The sequence below is a fragment of the Cololabis saira genome, chromosome 18 (genome assembly GCF_033807715.1).
Source record: "Cololabis saira isolate AMF1-May2022 chromosome 18, fColSai1.1, whole genome shotgun sequence".
NCBI lineage: Eukaryota > Metazoa > Chordata > Actinopteri > Beloniformes > Belonidae > Cololabis > Cololabis saira.
In genome coordinates, this window is record NC_084604.1 from 28,486,188 (window position 1) to 28,504,512 (window position 18,325).

Below are 18,325 nucleotides of genomic sequence, written 5' to 3' on the forward strand. Positions count from 1 at the left end.
TGGCGCCTGGAGATCAGCTCGTTCTCAAATTTCACCCCGCCAATCACTTGCTAAAACTTCTCTTTGTCCTCCAATTTTTGGATTAAAGGCAGCCAGGTGACATGGTAATCTGGTAAAGCAGAGCAGAAAAGGCGACAATTTTTGTGAAGTTTCAGTTATCAAATTTGTTTTAGAATATATGAACGGTGTCCAAATGCAAGTAGCATGCCCAAACACATCAAGCGAAAAGAAACTGTGGGAAAAGAAACGGTCTTGGTTGCAGGAAGTAGCAAGCCAAAATGCTGTAATGTGTTCCCGCTGCCTTAGTTCCAGGCATTCTTGAATTCTTACTGTAAAAGGTTCTTCCTGGAAAAACCCTGGCTAACTGTCAAACCAGAATTTCCCTGTCATTTGACAGATTCCCACAGGTAGACGTGGTTGTTGTTTGATTTTGGGTAAAGAGTGAGCTGCAAAACGATCCACCAGTTAAAGGCACTTTCAATGCACTTTAAAAACTGACAAAGTCGGGGGGATTGGAGAAGAAGAGGTGTACATCTGAAAATGAACCTACATGGACTCTTTATGCCAGAGATGTATTTGATGATTAATGCAGGAATATCCGAGGGCTAATATTCAAAATAACCAAGTTGGCTGCAGAATTGTATGACACAGCAAATCCACAGGTAAAAGCTTGTTGATACAATGGCAAGTAATTGCCCAGCATTCCTGCTCCACGGCACTTTTCACGTCTTTTGTCATTACTAGCCTGGTTTTCAATTTGCCTATGCTTTATTCCTCTGATTTGTTGTAAGTGTCCTGGGGCAATTTCTTCTCTATACTTTGGCATTGACTCCAGGAAATTAAATTCAAATCAAGAGGAACTAGAACAATTCTTTGTACTGAAAATGAAAGAGTTGGGATGTCATAACCATGAGCTTAATCCACATATAAGATAGACGGAACTCTGTTTTGTTGTGCAGTCAAAGGCAGATCCGGTCAAACCACACCCTCTTACACCAAGCAATCACTTGGGCCCTTCTCTCAGAGAAGTGATTCCTATATCTTTTTTTTTCTCTTCAAAATAATGGTTTAAGGGGCCCTGGATAGCTCAGTGGGTTGAGCAGGCACCATTAGTAGAGGCCTGTCGCTCCATACTGCAATGTCTCCCCTCCTCTCTCTAACTGTTTCCTGTCTACCTATTTTCTCAATAAAGGCCACTAGTGCCATAAAAACCTTTAAAAAATAATGTTTTGAATCCCATTTTTTGGCTATTGAAAATATCTGAAACTTTGCCCCAAAGAGTAGTTAAAAAAAACGTCTTCAGTTGAGCAACACCAGCAGTTGCATTCCTTTTTTCCCTTGACCAGTTATTGTCCTACTCTGACTTAATGATTTAATAATGTACAATGCCATATCTTCGCCTGATTTGAAAACGTATACGTTTTTGGAAAAATTCCACTGTTTTTCCTTCGAACTGCTCCTGTTGTTAGTCTGTTATTAAAGTGTTAACACATGAAATTACTGCACACTTTGTCAAAGTGCCAGTTTATTCTTTTGGCTGAATATCTGTCTGTCCGTCATAAAAAGGCGTGCAGGAATTTCTAATTTCTCTGTTATATCCTCTTTCATTTTACATTGCACAGAGATTCCACATTACTGCACAAAAAAAACAAAAAACAAACAAACGAAAAAACAAAAAGAAAACCATGGAACCGTTGCTTAATAAATCTCATGGAAACACAGCATTCACAACACAGCAACCTTTTCCTTATTTTATATAAAAACAATATGATTTGAAAATAAATATGCTTTACTGTTTTACATACACAAAGAAAAACATGTTAATAGCGGAGAAGAGACATAGATAACTATTAATAAAGGCTCTAAGACTGATGGCAGGCAGGATGGAGATTGTTATCCAGATTTGAAGCGGCGGTGGTGTCGTGGTAGTGTATGTTGAGCTGCTAGCAGTAGTTTATTTGTATTTGCATCTTGCACATTGGAAAAAAAACAAAACAAAACAAAACAAAACAACAGAAACACAGGCCTGCTACTTACTTAAATATTTAAATACAATTATCTAACACCTACATACAGAAATGCATATAGCAAATGCAGGTGAACACACACACACACACACACACACACACACACACACACACACACACACACACACACACACACACACACACACACACACACACACACACACACACAAACACACACACTCTCACACACACAGACACTCGCACACCCACACACACGCACGCACAAACACACACACACACACACACAAACACACACACATAGACACACACGCACACAACCAAAAGTTAAAACACTACACGGCACTCACACCCTTAGGTGATAGGGGCTGAAATGGAGGTGTCATCAGCACTTGAGTACAAATGATCCTTTTAGGGAATGTTAATTGTTTTTTTTTCTTTTTCGTTTCATAGAAAAGCACATAGAGCCTCCATGCTTAAAGTAGCCATCAGTGACCTTACACTTGAGGGAGAAAAGGCATCTACATGTACATTACACAGCATACATAAATAGACCAAATTAAATATGTGTAGAAGACTGAATACTGTAAAATACATTATAAATTATCTAGAATGGACTATGGCATAAAGGGATATTAAGTATGTACAGAAGATGTATAATCAATGGATTTTGTATCGAGTTCAACAGCAAAGACGACTACTTTGACAATCCCCTCTCCTCACAAAAGAAACAAAATAAAATAATTTAAAAAGCACTTGAAAGATTTCTCAGTACATTATATGAGGCACAGTTTTTCAAATGGAATAAAACTACAGTATAGGATATTTTCAGTGGTTTTCTTGCAAAACATTTAATGCTATACTGATGACCAGTATCCCTTTAAAAAGTATATGGCACCACCACTCCAGGGTCTTCTCTGACCTGCACCAGTGACACCGTGATAAGTCCACATCAGTCCTGCCATGTCCTCAGAGGGAACGAAACCGTATCAAGCAGAGACAGATCTCCATCAGCTGTCCCATTTGTCTTGCTCTTTTTCTCCAAGCGTAAGCTGACGTCGGCCGACAAAAGTCCATCCATCATTTTCGAAAGCAGAGCACACCCATGTCCTCCTTAGTCTCACCCACTGTTTTAGCAGTTAAATATATCTAGAGGTTTTGCATGTTATGACTGACACACAACCACAGTAGACTCATATCCAGTGAAATAATTGCATACAATGAATTGACAATAAGACTACACCTGCATCACAAGCCTGTTAGAAATGCAAAACCACATGGCGTCTACTTTGCTTTTAGTCAAATGATGGGTTTAGTTATTTGTTTCTGTAGCAGCATAACAATTCTGTACTCTTTTTTATCTTTTATCATGGTCTATATACACACAGATATACAGAGGGAGGAACCTTCAGTTCAGTCTTTCTCTTTGTTCTCTCTCAGTCCAAGGGGAATGCTTTCCACAGAAAAGAAGAGCTTACGGTTCAAAGGTCAAAGTGCTGTGCTGTGAAATATCTCTAGAATATTCCTTCATCTTGTACATCTGGTGCTGCCACTTCTCTCATCTTCTCGGCTTGTCACATCTGCAGAAGAGAAGACAACAAAAACAATCATGAGAAAAGAGGAAAAAGAGCAACAAATGGGGAAAAAAACAAACATTTTCTTAGTTCTTGTGTGTCCCATGTGAACGCTAATGAGGCAAACTTGTGATGGTGACGGGGAAAGCTGCTACAGTGGCTTTTGTCACCTGATGCAACTGTATATTGCACACCTGAATCACTGATTTGGCATTTGGAGCAGGCTTTGATTGTTTTTTTAAGAAGTGGACGTAGCTACCGTGATGTCACCCATTGGTTTGCAAACTGCAATTTCAAAGGCCATTGCCATTTCAATCGCGTTTGCCTATTTCAAACTCTGATTGGTTTAGCAAGCCATGGCAAGGGCAATTATCAAATTGCTTTTTGAAAACACCACCAGCAGTGTAGAATGTGAGACTTTAGCTAAAGACATCCTAAAGATGTTAGATAGAGGATTTTACTAAGAACCACGAACAATAAGAGGGTGGCTACCTTCACGAAATGAAAATCACACCATGGTGAAAAATGTAAACTAGTAAAAGATTCACTTAACTTATCAGGGAAATGTTCACCATGGTAACAAGTGCAAGTTTGGGTGAGGCAGTCCCAATAGGATTGTGACAGTGATTAAAAACAGTGAGCTGAAGGATGCAGACAAGCTTCATGGATTTGAGGTAAACCTTAGACTTAAAAATGCCATATATGTATGTATGTTTAACAATATGAAACCTTTTAGTATGCAACTGTAGTATGTACAGAAACTCCATGTTGTATATTCTAATTGCTGCTCCCATGTAAACTGTCCTGACTTTGTTGTACAATATGACAGGATTCCTCACAGATTTCATATATTATGGCAGTTTGAAGTGGAAGTGGTAGATATAATTGTTTTGGTCACTTTAAGACAGTTAGACATGTAAAGATGTTACAAGAGATAAGAGCAGAGGAGATGACATGCAACACAGCTGCACAACTCGAGTCTAAGCCCTTGTTTCCACTCGACGGAAACAAAAAACGTAACACCGACGCGTTCCAGCTCCCGTGATGATGTTGATCACGGCCACTGCCGGCAAGGCTCGTCCCACCCGGGGTTTCAGAAGCAGATCGGGTTCTGGGATGCTAAAAATACACGGGCGGTCTATTTTTGACATGTGATGAACAGAAAAGTCAGACCTGGAGACCCCATAGAGAATTTGGTTTTTCATAAGAATATCAGCCTATCGATGCAACTGGTAAAATAAAGCAAAAAAGAAATAAGAAAAGGAAAAATCAACCATTATGAGGACTTAAACTATGAATCTTGTGTTTGGAAACACAAGGAAATTTGTTTTAAACTAAGGTGAAGACCAGAGAGTTTGTTGAAATTAACTCCAGGAGCTTTGATAGCGGAAGTTTAGTAATAATCGATTAACAACAGTGGTAATATGCAGTTTCTTCCCTGGCTTAATGTGGTTTCGCTCATGCAATGTTCCCTGCATCACAGCCAGCACGTGACAAAACTGCGTCCAGTGGAAACAAGAGGCAACGAGCGGACTACAGCAGCTGCTACCAAGTTGCAACACACCTGGATTTTTTTAGTTAGTTGTGTTATAACAGAGGCCATCAAGGTTTTCTATCTTGTCCAATAGAAACCAGGAATGTCTTGAGTTTAGCTCTACCAGTAACGCTTACTTGCAGGTCCTCTCGTTGAGCTCTAGTTGGCGTTCTTTACAGTATTCGTCTGTGTGTTTGCAGGAGCACCGGCAGGTTGCAGGATCCTGCACAAACAAACGCTTTCTCTTCTCTGAACATGGCTCACAGACACTGGACAGACAGAGAGACAGATAGAGATGGGGAGGAAAGAGAGAGGCAGATTATAACAGTGTACTATTACCACCTAAGATAGGTCGCTCTTAGGTCAACCCTTCAGTTTGCTCCTCCAAGCCACTGCATGTGACACTTGGATAGTATGGCACAAAGGTTCCCAGAAAGCAGCCAAAAAAAAAAAAAAACTCAAAAAAATTCAAGCATCAACTTACTCCCCACCCCTCGTCCCTTCCACATTGATCGGCGCAGTCACAAAACAACTTGGGTTAGACATGCAGTGAGCAAAGCTTCAGGGCAATTCATGCAACACGAAAATGAAATAAAAAAGGGGCTTTGAGCTGCAGGTTAATGACAGCACACTCCTCACTCTCACGCTCACAAAAGGCTCAACTCTTGATAAAGAAGACTCAAGGGTCTGTTTGGTGCACCATTAAGAAAAATGTCATTTTATTGAAAGACAACTGAAGACTCAAAGAGACATAAGATTCAAAACAGACGCTAGAAAGAAGTCTAAATTACATTTCTGAACATGGATAAAGGCTCAGATATTTCACTGACATCTCAACATACAAATTACAAATGAACATACAGACAAGAATATGTTCACAGTTTGAGCAGTGGAAAAACATGAGGTCATCTTTATATTAGTTTTGAATAAAATAGTATTATTTCTTCTGGTTTCAGACACAAAAATAGGCAAACAAAGGAAACAAAAGCAGTACTTGCCAAACAAACACAAAAAAAAAACGAACAATAAATAAAGAAAGAAAAAGGGCAATAGATAGCCATCACTCGTATCTTCACATTACATAAAAAGTACCAGCATCGAGCACAGGACAGCAAAACCAGTTCTTAAAGATGAAAAGGAAGAAGTGAAGCTCGCAGACATGTACGAGACACAGCAAAGCGGCACAGACTCAACACTGAAGACAGGACCAAGATTACAACCCCGGTGATCCCAGCAGAGATAGCAGAACAGTATGAGCCGGTCTGCAAACCATGCTGGTGGATCTCTGATCTGTTTCAGCAGAGGGTTCGGGTTACAACTGACAGCTGATCCAAGATTTGTTTACTCCAGCTTCTTTAAACGTGCTAGCGATCCGACAAGATGTTAGATACAAATTGAACCTTAGTGTTTCTGCTGTTGCACCTCATCCCAATCATTGGTCCCGTCTCATCCAAAGACCGTGACATTCTGACAAATCTTGTGCTAAGATTAGTTGGCGACTTTTGAGAGGCTGAAATGGGTTATGGTTGATTTCTTTACAAAGTGGGATGTGGCATAGTCGGCAGTGATTCCCTGGTTATGGTCACATAAAAGTTTCCCCAAAAAGCTACATGAGCAACAATCCCTGGTATAAAAACAGGCCCGCTTAGACATCTTCTGAATATGTACAGCATGGCTGACGAGACAGAGTTAGGACAATAACACGGAAGCGACATGCTCATTGATGTGGTTGGCTTGTAAATTAAAATGGTGGAAATTAAAAGGGGCAAAACAGCTCCTCCCAAATTAGCTTAATTATGAGAAGCGCAACACTCAGGTGCAGGTAGGTGGAGAAGGCAGAGCTGACATACGCATCATGAATTGTTTTGTCACGGTTTTTCTTTCGCTTTCTCTTTAGGCCTTTACCCTTGCCTTTCCGGGATTTTCTGCAAGAGAAAAAGGACAACAACGCAGAGAAATGCCTGAGAGACTGACGAAAGAGGTGGACTTTTTCACTTAATGACAATAAAAGCCAATAATGGCCAACAGCTTTTTTTTTTTTTTATTTGACTTTTTACGATAACGATAAGGAATCAAAGACATTAGTCATTCAAAAGAGCTACATTTTACTATTTTCTTTCACTGAGTGACTTCTAAGAGATTATAAGTAGTCTTACGATGAGAAAAGCATCGGGAGTCATGTTCCAACGCTTTCTGTGAGAACTGAAGTGCATTGAAAAAGTGCAGCAGAAGACACTCTACAAATATTGGAAATGAACAAAAATGACCGATGATAATAGTAAAACAAGCAAGAGCCACACCCCAAATGATGCACATCATACATTTTTTTTTTCATGTGATAAATTTTGCATAATGTGAAAGAAAAAAGAAAAAGGAAAACGCGTCATTGTCCAAGTCGGGCTCTAAAGACTTCAAAAAGATTCTCTTACAAAACGGTACAATGACCCTGCAGAGAATGAAACCAATTAATAGTGTGAGGTTTGCTGTGGGCGGAAATTTCCCAGATGAGTTGAGGACAAAAGACTTGGACTTGACCAAAACTGCATCTTTCAACATATCTGGGTCAGCTCTTCAGAACTGATTCAACTTGTTTCAGGAAAGATTACAATGCGAGCGAACACAAGTGTGCTTATGAAGCGTACACAAGGGGCTCAATGCATAAATGATGTGCGCGCACAACAACCTTTCGTACCACTTTTCCTGCTCGTACGCTGCTATTTGTAAAAACGAGAATGTGGGGCGACAACGTGCGTACCACAGGCATGCTTCGTACCGCACGTCTCACAATAATTTAAGTCTGATATGTTGGGAAAAATTAAGTTCCCCAACATAAACCACATTGACCAACCGCCGCTTTTGTCTTTCCTTTTCTTTGCCATGTCCAACAACTTGTGGTTCAAACAGAATTATATGCGTACAATATATACATATATAAATATGACTGTAATTCAGGCTTGTGTGCATGCACCCAACTGTGCAAAGACTGATGTCTGTAATAGAGGACCACGTCCTCCCACTGTGACACAAAATGAATATGCCGGTTTCTGCGAAGGATACGTGCGTAGTCTTATGTATCTGGCGTCTGCCGTTAAAAACGAACATTCCATCTTTTGGGCTAGAACTGGCAAAATCTAGTGCATCTAGATTACATTTGGCTTGTCAGCTACTTACAGGCAGAAGATGTCAAACATAAAATTTGAACCCCATAATAAGCCAGTTTCTGGTCCAAACTATGAACATCAATTATCATATGAGTATCACATCGTAATGTTAGACCACGTCCCATAAACGCAGAACCAAACACACGTGAAGTCACTTTCTTATGAAGTCACTACACGTTTTAACTCATTGCGCTACAGCATCTTCATAAGAAAGGTACAAATGTAATTTCTTTTAAGGGTATCTTCTGTCCGCGGGATTTTCTAAGGAGACAAGGAATCCCACCCTAAGTTTGGTGCATAGGTGCACTCTTTGGTAACATTGTCAATTTAGTATGGATGTACTCCACGAGTTTGCGCCTCTCCTTCCACCTGTATTCCATGTTTTTAGCAAAGAAATACCACACATTTGGGTGAAGCAGATTTCAGCTGGATGAGAATATGTGCAGCTATGAATACGGAGCCGTGAGGGCGTCCCCTGCTGCTCGTGGCTCTGACTTTTACTGAAGCACAGCAGTGCTTTGCTGATGTTTAGCAGCTTTAATATTCAACAGGTCTAGCATCTCGGTTTAGTGTGTTAGCATGCTTTACAATTGCTAATTGGTGATATCGCGGCAGGTGGAAACATTATTAGCCTCCGATCAAAGCAAATTTGAGCTGATGGTTTATTATGCGAGGCCAGGCAATCAGGTTATTGCAATTTATTCTGTGATGCATTTCAGGCCAATGATCACCGTAAACATTTGAGATATTTCAAAAGTAACTATAAATGTTTACATTACTGTGATGTTAGACATCAAAGTCAGGATCAACCCCTCCAAGCACCACAAATGACAAATGTAATTCAACATGCAGAATTTTCTGTCTGGACCGGACTGACATGCAAACTAACAACAGACTGGGATTGTTGTCCCCAAACCCAATATGCTAAACTGACTGTTTAAGAAAAATAAGGAAGACCTAAATATTGCCAAGTCAGACTCAAATAGGAAGGATGAAACAAAAAAATAAAACACCAACGGATCTATAGAAGAGGATGCATGTGAATCGAGACTTCCTCTTTTAATTGTCATAGACATCAGGACCAGTTTCCGTAGGGATGTTGACAGTTAACCAATTTCACAACCTCAGCAGGATGAATCACCCTGTCAAACTCTGAGACCTCTTGAGGGGTTAGCAACCAGTGATAAACCTAACATGAATATATTAAATCTTCAGAAACAGAAGTTGAATGACCCCAAGACCATTACTTTGTAGAAGCACGCCACCAGAGCCAGACTCGTAAACAGTTGTTACAAGGTCAAAGAGAAGGTCTCCAAGCCGGGTCTTATCTATATGACAGACGACCTGACATAAAACCAAAATACGACCGACAACAACAACCATGCAATGGAAAACTATTAACAACTACTCGCAGAGAGAGGATTAAAGAGCTTTAATGACCTTTAGACCTGGGACTTGCATTGCATGGCACGGGAGAATCACTCAGACAAGGACCATGAACAGAAAGGTTTACCAGGTCTTCAAAAACACTTATCTTTTCCAGAGCAATTAGAGGCAGGACTTATAGAAGTTAAATAGGGTGTAAACAGGTAAAAAGAGAGGAGAGGAATGTAGAGCTGAAAGGGAAGAAAAAGGTGTACATGGAGGGCAGTGGCCTCATCAAGTGACACTCATTCACCCAATGATTTAGTTGGTATTTGTTCATCAACTGGGGGCAGCATGCTAATTCATGCTATATATACACATGAGATGATCACATGTAGCTTGTCCACTGAGGTTTTAACAAATTAGTTTTTTGTGTGCATCGTCTACATAAAAAGGAAGTTGTGAGACAGTGAGGGATTAAACAGGTGGATCAATCAAGAGTGTACAGAGCAGCACGATGTTGGACAGGCCGAGAGTTGCAGACGACTGAGATTGAGTTTATCTGCAAAGTGATATCAAATCTCAAATCCCCATTGTCCCCTCCCCCCTCCCTCATTACCCCAATCTCCATGCAGAAAAGAACTGTTGTACTCACTTTTCATTCTGTTCTCTCACTTCTTTCTTTAACCTGAAAGGCAGGAGCAAAACAATGCGACATTAGATCACAGCAGGCCAACGGTTCCCTGGTAAACAGATATGTATCAAGACCATCAGAGACCAGACGTTCCATGTCAGCATGGGTGGGCTCAAACTAATCTTCTCAAATCACAGTTATGTCACAGTCCTTACCAGAAACTACGATAGAATTGGCTCTCACTTTCGAATGCTTGGCTTATGGCAAGAAACAGAGCAGTTGGGAAACAGTGCAGTGTACACACAGAGGGGCGTGTTCATTGATGGATACACACACACACACACACACACACACACACACACACACACACACACACACACACACACACACACACACACACACACACACACACACACACACACACACACACACACACACACACACACACAAGCATGTCTACAATAGGAAGTTGTCCGATTTGTTTCGCTTCTCGACAGCTCTTGCCGATAAGACAGTGTGGAGCAATAAAACTGCTGGCACGATCCGCATGCATCAATTCGCCAATAGTCTTAGGAAATTATGTTTCCTTGGAGACTGTTGTGGACTCATGGAAAATTTTCTATTTGACTGGATGGCTCAACAACCATACATGGCAGTAAAGCATGAAACTGTACGAATGTAAAGATTATATAAAGGTAACCATTACGTATACTATCTGTGTACTGTACAGTATTTTATCCTTTGGCTCAGGCAATGATCCCTAGTTTTAAAGCAAGTGATCCGGATTTGTGCCAAAATTTAATGGATTCCACTTCTGCCCTTGCTTTACCTCTCCGCTATGTTTCATTAAATTCAGCTTAGTGGTTTCAAATGTGTTTTAATATAAATGCATTATATTATAGTTAATGGACTATAAATTTAACAGCAAAATGTTCAATGTTCCTCAGAAATTTTTCAAAAAATGAGAGAATTTTCAAAATTTACAACAAAATAAACCTTCTTGTCGGTTTAAAATGGCATGTCCTATGATTTTATAGTTTTCAGCCCAACCCAACTTGCGACTCAACAGGACACTGCAGAATAGTGATAGTGGATAATAGCAGGTTTTGATATTTGGCTAATTCGTCCAAACATGTTTGAATCAGAGAATATTCTCAAGAAGAGAAAGAGGAAGTTAAATGATCGCAGGTTGCATGCAAGTTTCGGAAGCGCAACATTTCAACATAAACATTGCACCACACAAGGTATTTTACATGGAACTAACGTTTTTTTTTTTTACCATGACGCAGGTGCAGATGAAGACTGAAGGTGAAATTCCTCAGAATGATTTTACTCATGATATTATCTTGTAACACATACATAATACCTGATTTTTTATCAAAGTCTGCAATTTCACAATATTTAACTTAGTCATTTTTATTCAATATATTAGCTTGGAAATTTTTGTGATTAGAAATATAATTCTTAAGTTGTTTGTCGATAAAGAACAACTTTCATTTTGATGGCGTCAGAGGTTCCTTTGCTGGATTCAAATTCTCATTCTGTAACGTGTTAAAAGATGCTGCACAGCACAACAGTGCTGTTAGATGTATTGTTGTTGTTTAAAAGATTTGCTTGCTATATAGGATTTACTAAACTTTATAATGAGGCCCAAAAAATTTAAGCAGAACTTTTTAAAAATGATCTAAATGTTTACAACAGAATCATGTCAGACATTTATCACAAACTAGTAAAATCTCACCGCAGAGAAACGTTCAAGTTTGAACAAATAAGTGACGTGACGTAAAAACCGAGCACTCAGACTCGGCCCATTAGTCAGTACTTTAACTGACCCTGCAGTGTTTGTTTGCTCTTTGGAGCTTCCTGTACCAATGGAGGATGATGCATGTCCTCTTTGAGCTACTGCGTCACAAATCTAACGTCACTAAATGATCTGAATTCGGAAGAAAACAAACAAACAAACAAACAAAAAAAACACTAAGAACTGGACCCTGATCGTGCTTTTTTTACTTTAGGACATCCTGAAATTCTACTCTTTCTGCTTTGCCAGAATTTAAAAATCCAATTCAAAACATAAAATGAAAATAACCAGCTGTAAATCTATGAATTTCGTCAATTACATTATGTACTGAAACAATTTGAGCTGAGCTTCAAAGTACCATCCTATTTCTTTTTCAGCTAAGGAACTGTAAGTGAGCTTGTACATTTACAAATTAAATAAGTGGGCTTAGGTTTAAATGGGTTAAACTAGAATTACAAGCACCAACTTAGCTAATACTCAACCCAAGCGCTTGAGTGACTCTAAATATTGATCTTCGATGTCACGTTGATTTAACTTTTTAACCTGAGTGGACACAGCACATCCTCATTCCAAAACGCTCTGCAGTTTCTCAATCTTTTTCAATATTTTTTCAAAACAACATACAAACTTGAGCCCTATTTACTTGACAGCGCTTATCTCTGAATATGGACAAATGTGCCCTACAGTATGTCACCTGACTGTAATTGGAAGCCGAAGCCATAAATAAATGTCACAAGACTTGTTGGCGATCAATAACTAAGGTTATCACACCTACGGAATGAAGTTCCCACAAGGCCCTCTACATGCCACAAAACCCGAGCCACAGAAAGGAATGAAGATAATTTGAAAACATGAAGCTTGTCTGCTGAGATATGTTCAAACTTGCTCAGGGCTTTTTCTTTTTTCCTTTCTTTTTTTTTTGAAATCATCCAGGTGAAAGAAGCCAAGATAAGATATGAATCTGGGTGATTTGCATCTGTTCAATGTGTCAGGGGGAAACTCAAAACAATAACTTTACATGATGTGTTTGGCACACTGTGCTGGCCTACACAATAGCACGGTGATTTGCTTTTCAGAGGTTTTGTGTGCGTACAAGAGTGTGTTTTGGGGTTTCTTACCTACACTCGCATGCGCTGTGTTCTGTAAAACTCATGAAAATGTCATTTTGTTGCCTTTGGGGTTTTATTCTTTTAATCTGTAAAACAAAAATGTAGAAAAGACATTTTTCACAAGTCAGAAATGAACAAAAGGACAAGAAACAAAGTCGCAATCTTCGTGACCTTCGAATGATGGACAAGTTTGGGAAGAATTCTAACTTGTTTAAAGTCAAAGTTTTAAAAGTACAATTTGAATCTCTGCTGGTTGCAAATGCAAACTCTGGACAAGGTCCTGTAGGAGTGTCTAAAGTTTTATACCCTGCTGCTCGGATGATCAGATGATTCGAGGATTTCAGCGAATCAGGTGTTTTATACCGTGTTCTTTGGATAAGTAGATGGTTCAAAGTTTTCCAGCCAGTCAGGAGTTGGTTCCTCCCAACTCCTGACTGGCTGAAAACTCCTGCTTTTCCTAATCCTGAGTGGGGAGAGGACGAAGGGATGGGGATGAAAACAAGTCGCCCTGTTTCGAGGGAAATTTATTGACCTGTTTCAGTTTTGGTGAAGCGAAACCACAGAAAAAGGGATTTGGAGAAATATGTGCAGAACTGAAGTGATTTTCATCCTCATTAGATGGGCTTGCTCTAATTAAGGATAGAGTTGTGCAAATTTGTACCCATGTACTACAGGAAATCCAGCACAGAGATTCATCAAGAGTGAAAATGAATTCTTCTGGTGGCCAAATGTTAGACCTGGGTTTTTTTTAAATGCAAGTGAAGGGACACTGGTAGCCTTGTAATGAAACATTTGGTCAATAATAAAGTTTTAATATTACCAATTAGAGAAAGAATACACCCTCGTTAAGATGTAAATCTGACTAAATGTGTCATTTTTCAGAAAAAAAACAACAAAACATCTAACATTACTGTTGTAAAAACCTTCACTGACCTCCATTGTAACGTTATAGGTCTCTGTTGGAGTGCACTCCATTATCTCGTCGTTGCAGCACCCAGCGCATCGCTTCAACACCACGCAGGATGGGATGAAGATGTGCTCCACCTCATCTGGGTACTCCTGGAGAATTTCCACCAGCAGCTCTCGCGGCTGACACAAACTCTTGTTGTACACCTCCCTCAGAGGGATCACTGAGAGACGGAGCGCAAAAAGGATTACGAAACGGCGGTGACAGTAAAAGCATACTTAAACAAAGATTTGAATCAAATATTGCCCTGGGCATAAGACTCAAAGAGAGGGAAAGGTAAACGCGCAATTTCTAATTCCTTTTGTTCCATTCAAAAGCACTTGGTTTGTATAAACAAACACAGACTGGCCTACTTTTAGAAGCACTTACATAATTTCTCATTGACATTAACAAGTTCTTTAGCTGTACGTGCATTGTGATACCGTCGGCCACACAAATCATTAATGTCAGCCCCTTTCTTATATTATTAACTTTGTCTACAGCTGGACAATAACAGCCCCATGGTCTGCTTTTTCACCTTTAGCTAACCCCTCCCTCTCCCCATGCTTCATCTCTGTCTTTGCGGGAGTTCTGCTCTTAGGAAAGACAAGCTTAAGACACCTCTGAAACATCACAGAGGCCACGAGTGTGCCTGAAACAACCCCGGGCTGACAGCCCCTCTGGGCAGCCAAACCAAACACACTGCGCCTGAGCAATATCATGAACTTCAGCTTATGATTGTCCAAATTAGATTGGGCAACGCTAGGATTGTGCAAAATGAAATTGTGAGCCAACATGGTGACATTCCATTCTATAAAAGAGTCTGGTGACCATAACCCCCCCCCCCCCCAACTTAACCTCAAGTAAAACAGCGGTTCCATTCAGGGTGAACACAACCAGAAGATGACATTTCGGGGTGAGGCTGCTCTTGTTTAAGATGAATAACTATGGGGGGGTGGGAGGGGGGGTAATGTATCGCCTGTTCACAGACAAGCTACCAAATCCACCACCAGGGGGTAGTAATTCTCCTTTTATATCTTAGTGAAATTCAAACCAGCCGTCTGTGTCTGGCTGCGTGCCAAGCACAAAGCCCAACGCAGACTGTATTCCCACGGTGCCCTGTGGGACACCTACCGTCATGTGGACCTCTCTCTGTTTCCTTCGGTATGTGGGCACTCTGCAAGGAGAGAGAAAAAGCATGCAGTTAGTTACAGTAGATTGTGCAAGAAATTGGAAAAAGAAAAAGAAGCCTGCCCATGCCCTTTTACTTATCCAGTTGTCAAAAAGACTTTGTTTACATTTTGACATTTCTGTTGACCATTGCCAACATACTAAAAAAAAACACACTTGTATCTTATCTAAACCTGCCCTGGGGTCCATGAAAGTCAAGAGCTCACTTTAAGCAATCAAGAAATAATATGGTTCTGACGCATGGGTCGTGAAGTCCTTGTCTTTTTTAAAAAAAAAAAAAAAGGTCAAGCAATAATTTATCACTACTGGAGCACAATTAATTGCATCTAAGGCTTAATCATTACATGGCCTATACCACATACGGCGCGCGAGGGTTTATATGGCCAAGACTTGCAAGCAAAGGTGCAATGTGCCTAACAAGCTGACTTAAGGTATGTCTCGTCAGGTATACGTGGCAAGATCGGACTAAAGTTGGGGACCGCCGTGGTGTTTTTTTTTTTTTGCCAGTTTCCGAATCTGCAATATGTGTGTCTCCACCGCCCCACATTGCACACACACCCGCACCCACCCCCGCCCTCTGGGGATTAATAACCGTTGCCATTAAAACCATTAAGAATGTCAGCCTGCTCGTCACAGGGGGGCTGCTGTCACCACACTAGTGGGGCCACGGGGATTTGTTGGCAACTTTCCATTTGTTCGGTAGGCACAAGGTTCTCTCGTATCCATACCCCCCCTCCCCATTTACACACACACACCCTTTTTACTTCTCCATGATTGTCAAAGAAGCGCGCGCAACTCGCGCAATACCACGCCAATATTGCATGAGACGGTCTGCACTGCAGCCGGCGTGTGTGGAAGATGATGTAGGGAAAAAAAAGAGGAGAAAAAAAAAAAGATTCTGACTCTTAATGAAAAGTTAAAACAGAAAACGATTGGGCTGTGTGCAGGCTCCACCCCCTTTCGATGGCGTGAGAGGGTCCGACCTTGTGGGCTGAGAGACCCCCAGCCCCCCCAAAAAAGACCACTATATACTGTATTATCAATGGGAGGCTGTCAAACTCACGCTATTTAACACAGTGATGATACGTGACTGATAAATGAGGGGGTTGAGGCGTCATCCTCGCACAGTTACGCGTGACTTAACTGTCACTTAATGTGTTGATTATTTAGATAAGAAGATATGTTAGTGATGATAAGGGAAAAAAAAAATATTGAAAAAAGCCACAGCCATATGACATCGGCGGAAGTAATGGTTGTCTTTGGGATGTGTTGGAAATTATATTTCAAAGTCCAACCATTTCGCAGGGAAATATACGCAGCCTCCTCCAGAGATGATGTTGTATTTTTTTTTTCTTCCACAATGAAACCTTTGCTCCACGCCATACATGTCTCGATTAATGATTTATATAGGAGATGATTCAGACGCGCTCCCCGACTCACACTGAGAAAAAAAAAAAAAAAACTAAAAAAGAGCCCATCCCGATGAATCAAAGATCTCCGTGTGATCTGGGAATGATCGGCGGATTTGTGGTTGAGAACTAAAAAGCCACGAGTAGTGGGGAGCCGGGAGTGAACCTGCTCACATGTCCTGGATCAGAATGGAGCCGCTGCGCCTTTAAAGCGTAATAATATCAGCACGGAGCAGGCCTGCAATAAGCCAGCGTCAAAACTTCCCAGCATAATAATTAAAAAAAAAAAGAATCATCACTTATGCCGCATTAGTAGAACAAAAAACGCACCAGCGCCAAGTAAGAGTGCTCGTCTCTTACAGTGTCAGCTTTGCGTAATGGCTGTTTAAATCTCCCCAATGCCAATAAACATTTGCGCTTGTTTAAACACGAGCGGTGACCTACCAGGACGAAAGACAAGGACAAACTACACATTAATGACCACTGACTGCGTCTTTTTTCCATTTTTGGTCCCCATTTGCTCCCAGGAACACACTCACCTTGACAGCTGACAGCGTCAAAAATAATAGTGTCAAACTGTCAATAAAGTTCATCGTGTTGGAAATCCAGTCCAAAAGGTGAAGCGACGTTTTCAAAAAAACTCAACCGGCCGATGTTGCCGATTTGTTTCTCAATCATAAAGTTTACAACAACAAACACCAACAGGGACAAGTGGACCGGCTAAAACTTCTGTGAATAAACGGCCGGGGGGTGTAAAGGCAAATCCATGCTGGTCCCAATAACGTCGGAGCGTACAAATCCTTTTTTTTTTTTTCTTTTTTCTTTGCGCGTTTAATTCTCAGCTGTTACCAATGATTTTCAAGATATCCAGAAACACGAGAATCCAAGACGCACAACGTCTCACATCGTTCAACGGTAGAACCTCCTTTCTTTGAAAAGGGGTAGCAATCCACATTACAAGAATAATCCCATGCTTGTTGAGCCAGCCGCCTCCAAGTGTCTGTCCATTTCAAACTTGTAGTCTGCTCCTATGTGTAACTTGAACCCGCGGACTAGTAGGACGTACAGAGCGAGAGAGAGAGAGAGAGAGAGAGAAAGAGGGGGGAGAGAAGGAGAGAGGGAGAGAGAGAAGCTGCAATCGCTCAAAAGTTTGTCGATCCCTCTGACACGCCGTTAAAAGGCGAGCAAGTAGGCAGATTGCTGCTGGAGACGTGATTGGGTAATCCAAGACGTGATTGGATGTAGGTGGGTCTTGACACTCCTCTGAAGTGATTATCCCAAGTTTGACTCAATAAATATCGATTCCCGCTTGTATTTTTTTTTTACTTTCTGTTTCTGTCATAGCCTTATAATAATATGCCAGATATTATTATTATTATAATAATATTAATAATAATAAGACAGCAATAAAGTAATTGTGCCGACGTGATTGCAATGTTTTCCAAGCTTTCAATTAGATAAATGATGAAGATGTAGTTCAGGATGCAGCATTCTTTATTATCACGTTTATACTTCCCCGATTGAGCCACTAAAGATCAGTCTCTCGCGGGGACAATTCATGGGAAAACAATGGTGTCAGAGGGAGTAGTTCAATTTCCTCTCAAAAGCATCTTAAT

The 18,325-nt window shown here is 40.6% G+C and overlaps 1 protein-coding gene and 1 long non-coding RNA gene across 7 annotated transcripts in view; one reads left to right on the top strand and one right to left on the bottom strand.

Annotated features, from left to right (window-relative positions):
- Positions 1-7,117, top strand: part of LOC133418533 (uncharacterized) — a 52,237-nt gene extending 45,120 nt beyond the window's left edge. For all 3 annotated transcript variants that reach the window (XR_009770460.1, XR_009770458.1, XR_009770459.1), the window contains exon 3: positions 6,991-7,117. This is a non-coding gene — a long non-coding RNA (uncharacterized LOC133418533). The remainder of the gene's footprint in view (positions 1-6,990) is intronic.
- On the bottom strand, positions 1,508-17,869 carry vegfab (vascular endothelial growth factor Ab). 4 transcript variants are annotated; one of them, XM_061707265.1, is made up of 8 exons: positions 17,249-17,869; positions 15,244-15,286; positions 14,097-14,293; positions 13,173-13,249; positions 10,275-10,307; positions 6,944-7,018; positions 5,231-5,362; positions 1,508-3,565 (listed from the first exon to the last, which is right to left on the bottom strand). In XM_061707265.1, exons 1-8 carry the CDS (start codon positions 17,300-17,302, stop codon positions 3,544-3,546), a joined length of 633 nt encoding a protein of 210 aa, XP_061563249.1. In that variant the 5' UTR covers positions 17,303-17,869; the 3' UTR covers positions 1,508-3,543. The 4 variants fall into 4 exon arrangements, with proteins under 4 accessions (XP_061563249.1, XP_061563251.1, XP_061563252.1 ...); XM_061707267.1 differs by lacking the exon at positions 6,944-7,018; XM_061707268.1 differs by lacking the exons at positions 5,231-5,362; positions 6,944-7,018.
- Between the last annotated feature and the right edge of the window lie 456 nt (positions 17,870-18,325).

What these genes read in the sequence shown, in the direction of transcription:
- vegfab (XM_061707265.1), bottom strand. Translation starts at nt 17,302, where the DNA reads ATGAACTTTATTGACAGTTTGACACTATTATTTTTGACGCTGTCAGCT. An exon ending in CCTATAACGTTACAATGGAG is followed by an intron (nt 13,250 to 14,096) that starts GTCAGTGAAGGT and finishes TTTGTTTTACAG; the next exon opens with ATTAAAAGAATAAAACCCCA. An exon ending in CTCAACGAGAGGACCTGCAA is followed by an intron (nt 3,566 to 5,230) that starts GTAAGCGTTACT and finishes TCTCTTCTGCAG; the next exon opens with ATGTGACAAGCCGAGAAGAT.